Source organism: Salmo trutta, chromosome 36 (genome assembly GCF_901001165.1).
Source record: "Salmo trutta chromosome 36, fSalTru1.1, whole genome shotgun sequence".
NCBI lineage: Eukaryota > Metazoa > Chordata > Actinopteri > Salmoniformes > Salmonidae > Salmo > Salmo trutta.
This window is the reverse complement of record NC_042992.1, coordinates 38,854,664-38,870,399: the sequence shown is the minus strand read 5'-3', so window position 1 is coordinate 38,870,399 and position 15,736 is coordinate 38,854,664. Positions and strand designations below refer to the sequence as shown.

Genomic DNA, 15,736 nt, shown 5'->3' with positions numbered 1-15,736 from the left:
TGATAGTTCGTTGGTGATGTGGACACCAAGGAACTTGAACCTCTCGACCCGCTCCACTACAGCCCCATCAATGTTAATGGGGGCATGTTCGGCCCTCCTTTCCTGTAGTCCACGATCAGCTCCTTTTGTTTTGCTCACATTGAAGGAGAGGTTTTTGTCCTGGCACCACACTGCCAGATCTCTGACCTCCTCAATGGCCGTCTCATCTTTGTCGGTTATCTGGCATACCACTGGTGTTGGAGTCGTGCTTGGCCACGCAATTGTGGGTGGAAAGGGAGTACAGGAGGGGACTAAGCACGCACCCCTGAGGGTCCCCAGTGTTGAGGATCAGCGTGGCAGACGAGTTGTTGCCTTCCTTTACCACCACGGGCAGCCCGTCAGGAAGTCCAGGATCCTGTTGCAGAGGGCGGTGTTTAGTCCCGGGGTCCTTAGCTTAGTGATGAGCGTTGTGGGCACTATACGGTGTTGAACGCTGAGCTATAGTCAATGAACAGCATTTTTATTTTTTTCACCTTTATTTAACCAGGTAGGCTAGTTGAGAACAACTTCTCATTTACAACTGCGACCTGGGCAAGATAAAGCATAGCAGTGCAACACAAACAACCGAGTTACACATGGAATAAACAACCATAGAGTCAATAATACAATAGAAAAAGTCTATATACAATGTGTGCAAATGAGGTAGGATAAGGGAGGTAAGGCAATAAATAGGCCATAGTGGCAAAATAATGACAATATAGCAATTAAACACTGGAGTGAATGATGTGCAGAAGATGAGTGTGCAAGTAGAGATACTGGGGTGCAAAGGAGCAAAATAATTAACAGCATGGGGATGAGGTAGTTGGGTGGGCTATGTACAGGTGCAGTGATCTGTGAGCTGCTCTGACAACTGGTGCTTAAAGCTAGTGAGGGAGATATGAGTCTCCAGCTTCAGTGATTTTTGCAGTTCGTTCCAGTCATTGGCAGCAGAGAACTGGAAGGAAAGGCGGCCGAAGGAGGAATTGGCTTTGGGGGTGACCAGGGAAATATACCTGCTGGAGCGCGTGCTACGGGTGGGTGCTGCTATGCTGACCAGTGAGCTGAGATAAGGCAGGGCTTTACCTAGCAAAGACTTATAGATGACATGGAGCCAGTGGGTTTGGTGACGAATATGAAGCGAGTGCCAGCCAACGAGAGCGTACAGGTTGCAGTGGTGGGTAGTATATGGGGCTTTTGTGACAAAACGGATGGCACTGTGATAGACTGTATCCAATTTGCTGAGTAGACTGTTGGGGGCTATTTTGTAAATGACATCGCCAAAGTTAAGGATCGGTAGGATAGTCAGTTTTACGAGGGTATGTTTGGCAGCATGAGTGAAGGATGCTTTGTTGCGAAATAGGAAACCGATTCTAGATTTCATTTTGGATTGGAGATGCTTAATGTGAGTCTGGAAGGAGAGTTTACAGTCTAACCAGACACCTAGGTATTTGTAGTTGTCCACACATTCTAGGTCAGATCCATCCAGAGTTGTGATGCTGGATGGGTAGGCAGGTGTGGGCAGCGATCGGTTGAATTGCATGCATTTAGTTTTACTTGCATTTAAGAGCAGTTGGAGGCCACGGAAGGAGAGTTGTATAGCATTGAAGCTCGTCTGGAGGTTAGTTAACAGTGTACAAAGAAGGGCCAGAAGTATACAGAATGGTATCATCTGCGTAGAGGTGGATCAGAGATTAGATGCATATTCTCGTTTCTGGAAAAGAGTAGTAACCAGTTTAAATCGGGTACTTTTTTATCCGGCCGTGAAAATACTGCCCCCTACCCTAGAGAGGTTAAGCTAACAGTCCGATATGCTCTAGACAGCTAGCAGGCCGCGGCTAGCAGATGGGCATTCGGGGGACGTCGCGTCAGAGGAGCCAGTTGAAAAACCCCCTCGGTCGAATTACGTTGGTAGTACAGAGTCGTGATGGGTCGGCGGGGGACCAGGCCAATTGGCAAAATATGTACTGTCGCCCAAGGAGTAACTGATGGACCTCTTCGGCTAGCCGGGAGATGGGCTTAGCAAAGGCTAGCTCCAGGCTAGTTGGTTCTTGCTTCAGAACAGAGATGTTAGCCAGGAGAGGCCACTCGGATAGCAGCTAGCTAGCTGCGATGATCCAGGTGAAAAGGTTCAGAGCTTGCGGTAGGAATCCGGAGATATGGAGAAAAATAAGTCAGATTTGCTCTGGTTTGAATCGCGCTGTGCAGACTGGCAAGAGTTGTCCGGGCTAAAGGTAGCTGATGACCGCTAGCAGTGGCTAGCTGACTACTAGCTAGAAGCTAGTTAGCTGGCTAGCTTCTGTTGGGGGTTCCGGTACAAAGTAAAGAAAATAGCAGATCCATACCACATTGGGTGAGGCGGATTGCAGAAGAGTATGTTGAAGTTGAGGTTAAGAAAAATAAAAAATGTGTTCCTTTTGTCCATGTGGGAGAGGGCAGTGTGGAGTGCGATTGAGAATCATCTGTGGATCTGTTAGGGCGGTATGTGAATTGGAGTGGGTCTAGGGTATCCGGCATGATGGTGTTGAGCCAAGACCAACCTTTCAAAGCACTTCATGGCTACCGATGTGAGTGCTATGGGGCGGTAAGCAGTTTGGCAGATTACCTTCGCTTTCTTGGGCACAGGGACTATGGTGGACTGTTTTGTAATGTAGGTATTACATACTCGGTCAGGGAGAGGTTGAAAATGTCTGAAGACACTTGCCAGTTGGTAATCCATCTGGCCCCGCGGCTTTGTGAATGTTGACCTGTTTAAAGGTCTTGCTTACATCAGGGTGATCTCAGTCATCTGGAACAGCTGGTGCTCTCATACATGCTTCAGTGTTGCTTGCCTCGACGCGAGCATAAAAAGCATTTCGCTCGTCTGGTAGGCTCGCGTCACTGGGCAGCTCGCGGCTGGGTTTCCCTTTGTAGTCCGTAATATTTTTCAAGCCCTGCCATATCTGATAAGCATCAGAGCAGGTGTTGTAGGATTCAATCATAGTCCTGTATTGACGCTTTGCCTGTTTGATTGCTCGTCTGAGAGCATAGCAGGATTTCTTAGAAGTGTCCGGATTACTGTCCCGCTCCTTGAAAGCGGCAGCCCTAGCCTTAAGCTCGGTGCGGATGTTGCCTGTAAGTCATCTTCTTAATGGGTGCATGCTTATTAGTAACTGGAATAAGCAATTTCATAAATGTGTCAAGTGCAGCGTCTGGTTGCTCCTCATTACTGACCCCAGACCAGAAAATATGAACTACATCAACATAGGAATCACTTCAAAACGTATTGTATGACCTCTTATACACTATATTAGGCCCAGCCTTTAGAACTTAGGTTTTCCTAGATATGGCTACTATATTGTGATCACTACATCCGATGGATTTGGATACTGCTTTAAAGCACATTTCTTCAGCATTAGTAAAGATGTGATCAATACATGTTAATGATTTTCATTTCTGTGCTGTTTATAACTATCCTGGTTGGTTGACTGATAACCAGGTTGTAGGCAGTGGTTACAGTTTGAAGCTTTTTCTTGAGTGGGCAGCTTGATGAAAGCCAGTCAATATTGATATCACCCAGAAAATATACCTCTGATATCACATGCATTTCACATACATTATCCAGATACTGACTGTTAGCACTTGGTGATCTATAGCAGCTTCTGACAAGATTGGGCTTTAAGTGAGGCAGATTAACCTGTATCCATATTACTTAACAGTATTTAACATGAGATCCCCTCTAAGCTTTACAGGAATGTGGTCCTGAATATGGACTGCAACACTGCCCCTGTTGCCATTTCGACTTTTCTGTAGATGTTATAAGTATGTATTCCTACCCCTGTATCAAAGGTATTATCAATGTGAGTTTCAGAGATAGTTAGAAATTGAATGTCATATGTTACTAGCAAGTTTTTGATTTCATGAACCTTGTTTCTTAGGCTACATATGTTCATTTGGGCTATTTTTAGCACTTTTCTGGGATCCTTGATTTGTTTTTATTGCTTTACTGGGAAGCGTATCAGTAGTAGACATGCTCATGTTATTTATGTTTGAGCACGGTGAGCTGCACACAGTGGATTTCCTACTAGGGCACACTGCCTCAGTGCAAACAGTATAACTCTGGTTCATAGGCACATGATTACTGCATACAATAGTTGTATGGTCAAGAGGCATTCAGGGCAGTTAGAGGGACATAAATTAAGTGACATACATTGTGTCTGCCAATGTCCCTGGGATATTGTACATTTGCTGCAGCATTATGACAACTCGGCGACACAATGGTAGGGATTAACTGAGCTCGTCTTGGGTCATTGATAATTCATTGTCTCAACGCAGCCTTGAAATGAATGGACAGAGTCCAGGAGCCAAGATGGAGCATCTTCTGTTTCCAGAAGGTGTCGAAGTTATCTATAAAAGGGATTCCAACAGAGCTACAGTAATCTTGGAGCCAGGTGTGTAATGCCAGTAGCCTGCTGAATCTTTCACACCCGTGGAAAAACGATGGTACCGGACCTGAAATAATTGGCCGCTTATTGTAATCTTTCAGTGCTAGAATCAGTTATTTAAAATACATTTTCAGAAGTTCCAAGCTAGCCCTCCTTTCGCCTTCAGAAAATATTCACACCCCTTGACTTTTCCCACATTTTGTTGTGTTACAAGGTGGGATTAAAATGAATTTAATTGAGAGAAAAAAATGTCAGTGACGTACACAATACTCGGGAAAAAAGAATTCTAACACTTATTTTTGTAAAACAAAAAAGATCTTCATTAGACGAGTATTCAACCTCCTGAAGCAATAAATGTTAGAATCACCTTTGGCAGCAGTTAAAGCTGTGAGTCTTTCTGGGTAAGCCTCTAAGAGCATTCCACACCTGGATTGTACAATATTTACGCGCTACTCTTTTTTAAATTATTCAAGCTTTGTCAAGTTGGTTGTTGATCATTGCTAGACAGTCATGTTTAAGTCTTGCCATAGATTTTCAAGTAGTTTTAAGTCAAAATGGTTACTAGGTCTCAAGAACATTCAATGTCGTCTTGGTAAGCTATTATATTTGGCCTTGTGTTTTAGGTTATTGTCCTTCTGAAAGGTGAATTTGTCTCCCAGTGTCTGTTGGAAAGCAGACCGAGCAAGGTTTTCCTTTTTAAGAATTTGCCTGTGCTTATGGCTGTATTCCGTTTATTTTTCATGTAAAAAAAAAAAAAAAAAACTCTATAGTCCTTGCCTATGGCAAGCATACCCATAACATGATGCAGCTGCCACCATGCTTCAAAATGTGAAGTGGTGTACTCAGTGATGTTGTGTTGAATTTGACCCGAACATAATGCTTTGTATTCAGAACATAAAGTTATTTTCTTTGCCACATTTTTGGCAGTTTTACTTTAGTGCCTTGTTGCAAACAGGATGCATGTTTTGGAATATTATTCTGTACAGGCTTCTTTCTTTTCACTCATATAAATACTTAGGGGTATGGTTAGATGATAGGCTTTCTTTTAAAAAAACATGTAACTGAATTGGGAAAAAAGCTCAAATTCAAGATAGGCTTCCTTTACAGAAACAGGGCTTGTCTGTCCTCCGTAAATAGAAAACAAATTGTGCAGGCTACTTTTATGTCCGTTTTAGATTATGGTGATATTATCTATATGCATGCATCGGCAAACACATTAAAACCACTGGATGCTATTTACCATTGTGCACTCAGGTTTATCACGGGTGATAGTGTTAGGTTGCGTCAATCGAATCTGGTATCAGAACAGGATTCAACACTAAGTCACTGAATATATTCTCAGCTTTTTTATTCAATATAATTAGTCAAGCGATAAATGGTAAATGCAATCTTCGTATATACGGGTTCACTAACACCTCGCAGGGCAAACAGAGAACTAACTGTTCACACACAAAGTTATTTTTTTAATACTCTGACAGAGATAGTTCCCGCTCAGAGCGGGCCTGTCAGAGTAGAGGCTGGGCGTGGTTTAGACTTGCTCAGCCTATCGCAGGCGCACAGGCTGGTCCCAGCCCCTTGGCGCATCACTGTTGCCAGGCGTAGTTGTCTTCCAGCTTATCTTCGTATTTTTCACCCAAAAGTCAGCCAACCCAAGGACAGTCTTTTTATTATGCTACAGTTATTTTCCACTCTACCAGTTCCTCACATACACCTGTCCTTGAGCGGCTCCACAATCAGCACAGCACAAACCTGTTATGTTTGACATTAATGTATTCATAAGCTATGCACCACAACTAGTTTAAGAAAATATAACCCAACAATAGTTACAAAACTCATCACTGTATCCTATATCAATATGTGGGTTGGGCCTCTCTATCTGTGAGGCGAGAGCAACATGCTCTCTTGTTTATTTATAAAGCACTTCTTTTAAAACTACCTCCATATATATCATCATTCATTTCCACTAGATATACTAATTTTAAAACCAGATCACAGATGTTGGGTAGGACTGCCTTTAGTTCCTTTGCACCTTATTTATGGAACAAACTGCAGATCCAACTTAAGTTAGACACTCTGGTGTCCCTTGCCCATTTCAAAAATGTTATGGAGGATCAATATGATGTTGTCTGTGATTGTTTCTGTTGAATTGTCTTTGTTTTGTATGTTTGAAATGTTCTTGTCTGTATGCCTAAAACTGTACATGTCAACATGTTTACACAGGGCACAGCCGTAAAAGAGATCCAGGTCTCAGTCTGTTTTCCCTGTTAAAATAAAGATTAAAAAAAAGGTAAATTAGGTTAGTATTGTGGAGTAACTACAATGTTGTTGATCCATCCTCAGTTCTATCACAGCCATTAAACTCTAACTTTTTTAAAGTCATTGACCTCATGGTGAAAGCGGTTTCCTTCCTCTCCTGCATCTGAGTTAGGAAGGACGCTTGTATCTTTGTAGTGACTGGGTGTATTGATACGCCATCGAAAGTGTAATTAGTAACGTCACCATGCTCAAATGGATATTCAAGGGATATTTTTTTTTAGCCATCTACCAATGGGTGCCCTTCTTTGCGAGGCATTGGACAACCTCTCTGTTCTGTGTGGTTGAATCTGTGTTTAGAAATGTCTGCTCGACCGAGGGACCTTACAATTATCTATATGTGTGGGGTATAGAGATTAGGTAGTCATTCAAAAAACATGTTCAACTCTTATTGCACACAGAATGAGTACATGCAACTTATTAGTCAACTTACTCCTAAACTTATTTAGGCTTGCCATGACAAAGGGGTTGAATACTTATTGACTCATTTTTTATTATTTAGTAAAACAATTCTAAAAACATATTTCACTTTTGTGTGTGTGTGTGTCACCGACCTACACAATCTAAATTCAATCCATTTAAAATTAGGCTGTAACAAAATGTAGAAAAAGTCAAGTAGTGTTAATACTTTCTGAAGGCACTGTACGAAGTAAAGGGCTCCGGAATGTGAAGCTCTGAAGCTGGCCAGCTTTAGAAAACCCTGAGTAGAGCTTGCTTCAATTGTGATCTACCCCCCCCTCAGGGCTAAAAAACAAGCTCAATGGAGAATTTCCATTGAAAGTGCTTTTAAGTCTAGCTGAAGAGTATACTACAAAGCAGGATCAATGAGTTAGCCAGCTAACTTGCCTAAATATCCTGAAAGAAGGATTAGATTAAATGGTCTTAATTGACTCCCCTTCCCAAAAAAACACATTAAGTTTAGCTTTATTAATGAATCATAAAATCAAGTTATTTCTGGTTGTTTATCAAAGTTAGCTGGTTAACTCATTGATCCTGCTTTGTAGTAATCCCCTTCGGGGTGAGGCTTAATCTGTGTCTGGGAAACCGCCCCAATGCCTCACTGCTCCACTTTTCATCACCGAACTGTACCTGGAAATTCCACATCACCACTTAAACTCAACGTTTACTTTCGATGAATGTGATATGTGGTTGTCTTACCTGCTAACGTAATTGAAACAATAACAAAGCGGTCGTCCCACGTCTGTTTTGGTAATTGCTGAGGGATGGGCCTGGAGTGATGCAACCACTCAAATTCATAGACGGAGCTATGGATGTAAGGACTGACCATATCAAAATTGTAGTTTTTAACCATGTTTTGAGGCTATATAGTGTTTGTTGACCTTTACAATTTTTTACAAACATTTTGAGTTAAGCAAGCTTATATTTAGGGTTCTGTGGTATGACAGTTGAACTAAGCTCAGGAGGCATTTCTAAGTTATATTCTTCAAGAATCAATGAGTGTATATAGAAATAATTGACTGGATGTAGCAGCTAATGGTTCTAGCTGTAAGTTAACGGAGTGGCTGCGGATCCGATCTTTCATACAAGTAAAGGTCCTGAAGCCTCTGCGCTTGTGCGACGCGCAGGCTCCACTCCTGTAAAACATAGCTACTCTGTCGACTGGTGCCAGTTTTAATAAAGTTAGATCAAATTTGAATCAATGTCTGCAAGATCACATAATGATTGTATTCTACATAACTGACTAATAGCATAGTATAACGATACTGTAAGAAACACCACCTTAGGATGATTGGGTGAATGGTCTTTTTTATGTTTTATTTTTCAATCAATTTGTGCTTTGAATGAAACTAACAAAGATAAGCTATGCTACAGTTCAACACCTCCTGCGCTAAGATTCGGTCACTGTGCACAATTCAAAATATCAGTGTTGACAGCACTGTTGATGAACAACCATTTGATCTCGGTGGGGCCATATCATTCCTTTTGGGTCTTCTTTTTTCCCCTCTGTGCTCATCTCTCTGTCTGTCCAGTGCAACTATGTTACCATTACCGGCCAAAGAGATCCAACCAACGCATTTTCTCTCAACCTCCCCCGACAGTTAATTTGGCCTATGCTGTAGGCCTGTTTTACATTTAGCAAGAGCAAGCCTGCTTCTTTCCTCAAATAGGCTGTTAGGCCTATTGTTAGGCCTAGAATAAAATGTCCTAAGTCACTCACTTCACAGGGCTTGGCGGGGTGGCACACTAGGCTACCCTTCAAATGTAGGCCTACATGGTAAGCCTACACTAATTGTGGTAGTGTTTTGTGAAGAGAAAATGAGTGCAGGCAAAACCATGTAAATAAGATTCTGAAGACATTTTACGAGGAGCTTCTTGGAGTCCTTCTTGCAAACTGACACACAGGCTACTTGCACTGCTACATAAATATTTGTTGCTACTATAGGCTATATTACATAGACGTGTAGGCTACACTTACATGTACAACGTTTTATGTGCATTTTTATCATCTACTTTGTCACGTGTTATTTGACTCGAGGACCAGTGGAACATTTTATAAAAAAAATTAAAAATCAAATAAAACCTTTTTTGAACTCGTTGTTGTACAAATATAAACTTACATGTTGTATAATCCTGGATCTCTGTGAAACGAATGGGCAAAAACATGAACATTTTGTCTGTTAGTACTAGTAGCTAGTAGCCTTGTCAATGATACATCAATGCAATATTGGCACGCAACATTTTGTTACAGAACAAAAGTAAACCTTGAATTTATAGGTTTAACTTGGGTGGCCAGGTTGACCTATTTTTTTTTTTTTAAGAAATTCTAAGATCTTTAGGCTGATGCTGAATTTTGTTCCAGGAAATGATCACTGTCATCTGGTGAGGTTAGCGTAGGGCTAACGTGTGCCATGTTATCTGATGGGACCAGCTACATTTTAATTGGCTGATGCACGTTTTCAGACTGAGAAACCGTTTACATTTAAACTGTTTCTAATGTTCGTAGGTTTGACCCTCATCAGTTTCACGGGGATACTCCTTAAGATCTTGAGTTAAAGGCTACTTAGAAACTGTAGCATATAATTGAAGAAGATTTAAATGCACATCCCCATGAAACTGATTTGAAATCAAATGGTTGGTATGCAGATGCAGCATGGATGTTTCACTGGTAAATGTGAAGAAATAGCATTCACGATTGACTGATGTGAAGGGAGTTTCTTTTTTTCTTTCACCTTTTATTTAACCAGGTAGGCCAGTTGAGAACAAGTTCTCATTTACAACTGCGACCTGGCCAAGATAAAGCAAAGCAGTGCGATTAAAAACATCAACAGAGTTACACATAAACAAACGTACAGTCAATAACACAACAGAAAAATCCATGTACAGTGTGTGCAAATGTAGAAGAGTAGGGAGGTAAAGCAATAAATAGGCCACAGAGGCGAAAATAATTACAATTTAGCATTAATACTGGAGTGATAGATGTGCAGATGATGATGTGCAAGTAGAGATACTAGGGTGCAAAAGAGCAAGAGGGTAAGTAATAATATGGGGATGAGGTAGTCGGGTGGGCTATTTACAGATTGGCTGTGTACAGGTACAGTGATCGGTAAACTGCTCTGACAGCTGATGCTTAAAGTTAGAGAGGGAGATATAAGACTCCAGCTTCAGAGATATTTGCAATTCGTTCCAGTCATTGGCAGCAGAGAACTGGAAGGAAAGGCGGCCAAAGGAAGTGTTGGCTTTGGGGAGGACCAGTGCAGTACACCTGCTGGAGCGCGTGCTACGGGTGGGTGTTGCTATGGTGACCAGTGAGCTAAGGCGGGGCTTTTCCTAGCTAAGACTTTTATAGATGACCTGAAACCAGTGGGTTTGGCGACGGATATGTAGTGAGGGCCAGCCAACGAGAGCATACAGGTCGCGGTGGTGGGTAGTATATGGGGCTTTGGTGACATAACGGATGGCACTGTGATAGACTGCATCCAATTTGCTGAGTAGAGTGTTGGGGGCTATTTTGTAAATGACGTCGCTGAAGTCGAGGATCGGTAGGATAGTCAGTTCTACGAGGGTATGTTTGGCGGCATGAGTGAAGGAGGCTTTGTTGCGAAATAGGAAGCCAATTCTAGATTGAATTTTGGATTGGAGATGCTTAATGTGAGTCTGGAAGGAGAGTTTACAGTCTAACCAGACACCTAGGTATTTGTAGTTGTCCACATATTCTAGGTCAGAACCGTCCAGAGTAGTGATGCTAGTCGGGCGGGAGGGTGCTGGCAGCAATCGGTTGAAGAGCATGCACTTAGTTTTACTAGCATTTAAAAGCAGTTGGAGGCCATGGAAGGAGAGTTGTATGGCGTTGAAGCTCGTTTGGAGGTTTGTTAGCACAGTGTCCAAAGAAGGGCCAGATGTATACAGAATGGTGTCGTCTGCGTAGAGGTGGATCAGAGAATCACCAGCAGCAAGAGCGACATCATTGATATATACGGAGAAAAGAGTCGGCCTGAGAATTGAACCCTGTGGCACCCCCATAGACTGCCAGAGGTCCGGACAACAGGCCCCCCGATTTGACACAAACGAGTAGAGCAGAGTGTGCGCAAAGTAAAGAATCCCACACATGCGCAGAACCCCCGGGGCCCCCAGTTGCCGGGAAGCGGGGTCCAGAAAAGTCTGATCCTCGACCTTAACTTAAATTCACTGATTTGTAAGTCGCTCTGGATGAGAGCGTCTGCTGAATTACACATTTAAATGTACTCTCTCTCCCATCAGGATATCGTTGAAGATGAGAGGAGCGACAGGGAAGAGACTGATTCAGACGAGGAGGAAGAAGACCATGAGAAAACGAAAAATGGCTTTGTACAGAATGGCAATGGCCACACAGTGCTTAACAACAACCACCACCACAGCAAAATGGATTGATTTGTTACAGAGACACCAAGGAGGATGTGTCTGCAATGGTGAAGAATAATTCTCCCATGTGGCCTAGTCCAAGAGGCCACAGTAAGGCAGAATTGCTGGTGGAAAGGCCACACACACACACACACACACACACACACACACACACACACACCGCTGAATAATATATACGCAAGTAATGCTAAAGATCACACGGACACACTCCTTACATGGGCTGGATGGGTTTCACTGCTCTGTAGATCACACTAGTTGGAGGGAAGAGGATGGGGAGTACAGGAAAGATGGCAATAGAGCCAAACGCTTGGTAAAACTGTGCCTTAGCAACCAACTGTTATTCCCTATTTTATTTCTATCCATCCCTCTATTTCTAGTCCTTATATTGCTAATCGTTCAATAAGGTGCCTAGCCATACTCGCGGCTTCCCCATCCTGCGTTATGGATAGCGCAATTACTACTTGTTGTTCACGGGGCATTCCTTTCCTGCATGCTTGGTTAACGCTCGGAGTATCGCTAGACTGTTCAAACGCTGCCTTCTCAGCACGCTGACTCCCGTACCAAATAATAAGTGCGCCACCACTGAACACTGCCTAGAGAAATGAGGTTCTCTTAATGATCACAGCTTGGTACAGGTCTGTGTGAGTGTTCAAATCACCATGTCAGACCACTAAAGCATACAGTAGCGATAACGGAAAATATATCTTTTTATTTTTTATTTTTTGCACCTGCCATTTTGTTATTGGATTGTAGTGGAGCAGTCGCTACAATTATTGCCATGGCATTCCTATTCAACCTGTTATGTGCTAGTGTTGTTAATGTTCTTGGTTTAAATGTTGTTGGGGGGGGGGGGGGATATGGTGGTTAATTAAGTTTTAACTGTCTAAAGAAAAGCTGGAGAGGTTTGCGTTGTGTGAATATTTGTTTTCGTTTCCGCCGGTCTCCAAATGCAATGGCCTTTGGGGAGCAGAAATCACATGGCTTTAAATAATACTTTTTTAAAATGTTTTCAAAATAACTTTTTAGTTATCGGATTTTATTTTGTTTAATTTTTTTAAAGTCCAGACAACCAGAAACCTACCCAAACCAGTCCCAACCCTTAATTCAACAGGACTGGAGGAGAATTCATTCATTCAAATCGGTATTTTTCTGCCCATTCGTCCAAAGATGCACTTTATGGGTCAGCGTAGACCCAATATAAAGAAAATGAACGTCCAGGTCATACTGTGTTTATTTGAGTGAATTGGATTATGATTGGGGTTTACATTTACACTACAGTTAATTTCCTATTTATTTCATTATGTCCACAAGTGCAAAGGAGTCCTTTTCAATTTCTTTGTAACGCTTCTGATTCAAGTCATTAAGTTTATTGAAGCTTTAATAAAATGCGACACCAAAGTATGTTTTGCATGTTTTAGTTTCGCAAGTGCCTTAGCTATCTGTTACTTGAAAAAAATATAATAATCACCATTTCTATTTCCTTTTCATTTTCTGTCTACCATCTTGCACTTAAAAAAAAAAAATCTTCACCTCTCTTGTCAAACTCTCCAACTACTTGACCCTGGTCTAAGGTAGTGCACTATATAGGAAATGGTGTGCCATTTGCCATGCAACTTAACCTACCTACAGTGCTGTAACATGGCCTTTGTTCCCCTTCACGTCTTCATGTCTCAATGTAAAGACCACTCCCTATAATGATCTTGTGTGTTGCATATGGTCCCCCTTCCCAAAAAAACTGCTTTTCTCCTACTCTAGTGTTTTTATTTTGTCACGTTGCAAAGATATAAGATAAAGGTTATTGTTGATTTAAATGGTTGTCTCCTGTGATTATTTATTTTATGAATATGCTTTGTGTGCTGCCTGGTTCAAAGTACAAACCATGAAAAGTATTTTGTTTAAATGGCAGATGACTGAATGCTCCCATCCGTGTTCCATTCCTCATGCTAATTATACCGTGGCAGTCTCAATGGGAGAATCGCAATAGCATACTACTCGGGCCCTCTCTCCTCGCCTCCCCAAAACCCATTGGAGGAAAGATCCTGAGGGGCGAGACCTCTGGCTTTCTCATCCAATGGGTTTTGAGAAAGAGAGGGGATGTGAAGGGTATGCAATTGAGATTCCCCCAGAGTCTGTTGGCAGTAAAAGACACAATGATCTTTAAGAGCTCATTTATGCTTGATCCAAAAATGTTGTCTGAGGCGCCGTATGGGTGGTGCGACGCAACTGTGGCGCCTCAGGAGGCACGCATTGCTGTGCGCCTCTCAAATGTAACAATGTGGAGGGCACCATATAGCTCCGCATTGACATGATTAGTTGACAGTAGGTGAGGGCGGGAGGTCCTGTATAAACACACTCACTGCCTTGACAACTTCCTTCGCAACAGCTTTGCGCTGCTCCGCGAAGCGCAAGAAGAATTTACAGTGATAGGGCATTCATGCTTCGTGGAGCAGCGCAGAGCTGTTGTGAAGGAAGTTGTCAAGGAAGTGAGTTTGCGTTTATAAAGGACCTTCTGCCATCACCTACCGTCAACCAGTCATGTTAATGCGGACCTAACATCGTCCTCCGCATCATTCAAAATTTGAGAGGTGCACAGCGACGCAGTACGGAGCTCACTTTGGCCTTTGAGCGCTTCTGGAGGCGCCGCACTTGCATCACACCATCCATACCGCACTTCCGACCACATTTTCGGATCAAGCATAAATTGGCTCTTAGCGAACGATTACTGCTGCATCTAGAATCCCCATCTTCTTTTACTCATCCTTCATACTGCTTTGTGGATTAAAGGATTTTTCACTAATTTCGTCCTCCAGCCAGCTCTCTTTTTCTGTCGAACTTGCGTGCGGTGGCAATTGAGCCTGCTGACGAGGTCACTTATTCGCCGACATTGCTGCCACTTTTGGGGCTTCTCCCTTTTCTACCTACTATATCTGTACTTTTGATATTTCAGGCATTTTAATGAAAATTAATGAATATGCCTTTGGCCATGTTATTCATGGTTTGTTTACATGACCAACAGTTACTTCTCCTTTAAGGAGGATAAGAGTAATGTGTCTCTGGTGGTGGTGGCTCCAGCAGTCTTTGGTTTAAGTATGCACATAAATGGTGTAAAGATAAGCTGCTGGGCAGATAAGATACGTTTTGGATCCTTAGGCTTGCCTAACAATGATACAGTCAAGTTTGCAAAAGCTTGTCAGCATTTGAGTGGCAGACTGAGTAGATGCAGATCTAGCCAAGAGATAGCAGTGGAACTATTGAAGAATATAGTTTTTCAATTATTTTCTTATCCATACGTCAATGAAACTATACTGAACAAAAAATTTTAAAAAACGCAACGTGCAATAACTTCATTGATTTTACTGAGTTACAGTTCATATCCAGAAATCAGTTAATTGAAATAAATTAATTAGGCCTTAGTCTATGGACTTCACATGACTGGGAATACATACAGTACCAGTCAAAAGTTTGGACACACAAACTCATTTTAGGGTTTTTCTTTATTTGTACTATTTTCTACATTGTATAATAATAGTGAAGACATCAAAACTATGAAATAACACATGGAATCACGTAGAAACCAAAAAAGTGTTAAACAAATCAAAATGTATTATATTTCAGATTCTTCAAAGTAGTGTAAGAATATTTTAAGATAATACACAACGCAGAGGACTAGAGGGCAATAGAGAATTGACGATCAATGGAAATAGTTGTTTTTAAGTTCAAATTCTGTTGAGAATCTGTGTATGGGGTTTCAGTCCTGGACTCATAGCTACATGTGGCAAGTTTTCATTGGTTCGAATGGTCTACATTCGGCCTGAAACAGGATACTTGTTATTTGGCCATTTGCCCAATTTTACTGCAAGGAATTCTAATTGGTCAACCACAGGCTAGGGTTGGGGGTTATAAATTATATCCTGTCCCTTTGGGGAAAAACTCATCAACTGTGTGTTGATCCAGGGGAAAGAGAGAGGGCTGAGCGCAACCCACCACGGGAGTCAACTCTTAATCTCCTGATTGATGGCATATCTTATTCCTGGGTGAGTCTAGAACTATGTCATTTAAAAGAACCAAATCAAGTTAAAACTAGTGCATGCAATGAGTGATACGTACAGTTGAAGTCAGAAGTT

The 15,736-nt window shown here is 42.0% G+C and overlaps 1 protein-coding gene across 2 annotated transcripts in view; it reads left to right on the top strand.

Moving 5' to 3' along the window:
• cers2a (ceramide synthase 2a) overlaps positions 1–13,423 on the top strand; it is a 35,224-nt gene extending 21,801 nt beyond the window's left edge. For both annotated transcript variants that reach the window (XM_029735799.1, XM_029735798.1), the window contains exon 11: positions 11,472–13,423. In XM_029735799.1, coding sequence (XP_029591659.1) covers positions 11,472–11,621 — 150 coding nt within the window. In that variant the 3' untranslated portion in view covers positions 11,622–13,423. The remainder of the gene's footprint in view (positions 1–11,471) is intronic.
• The last annotated feature ends 2,313 nt before the right edge of the window (positions 13,424–15,736 follow it).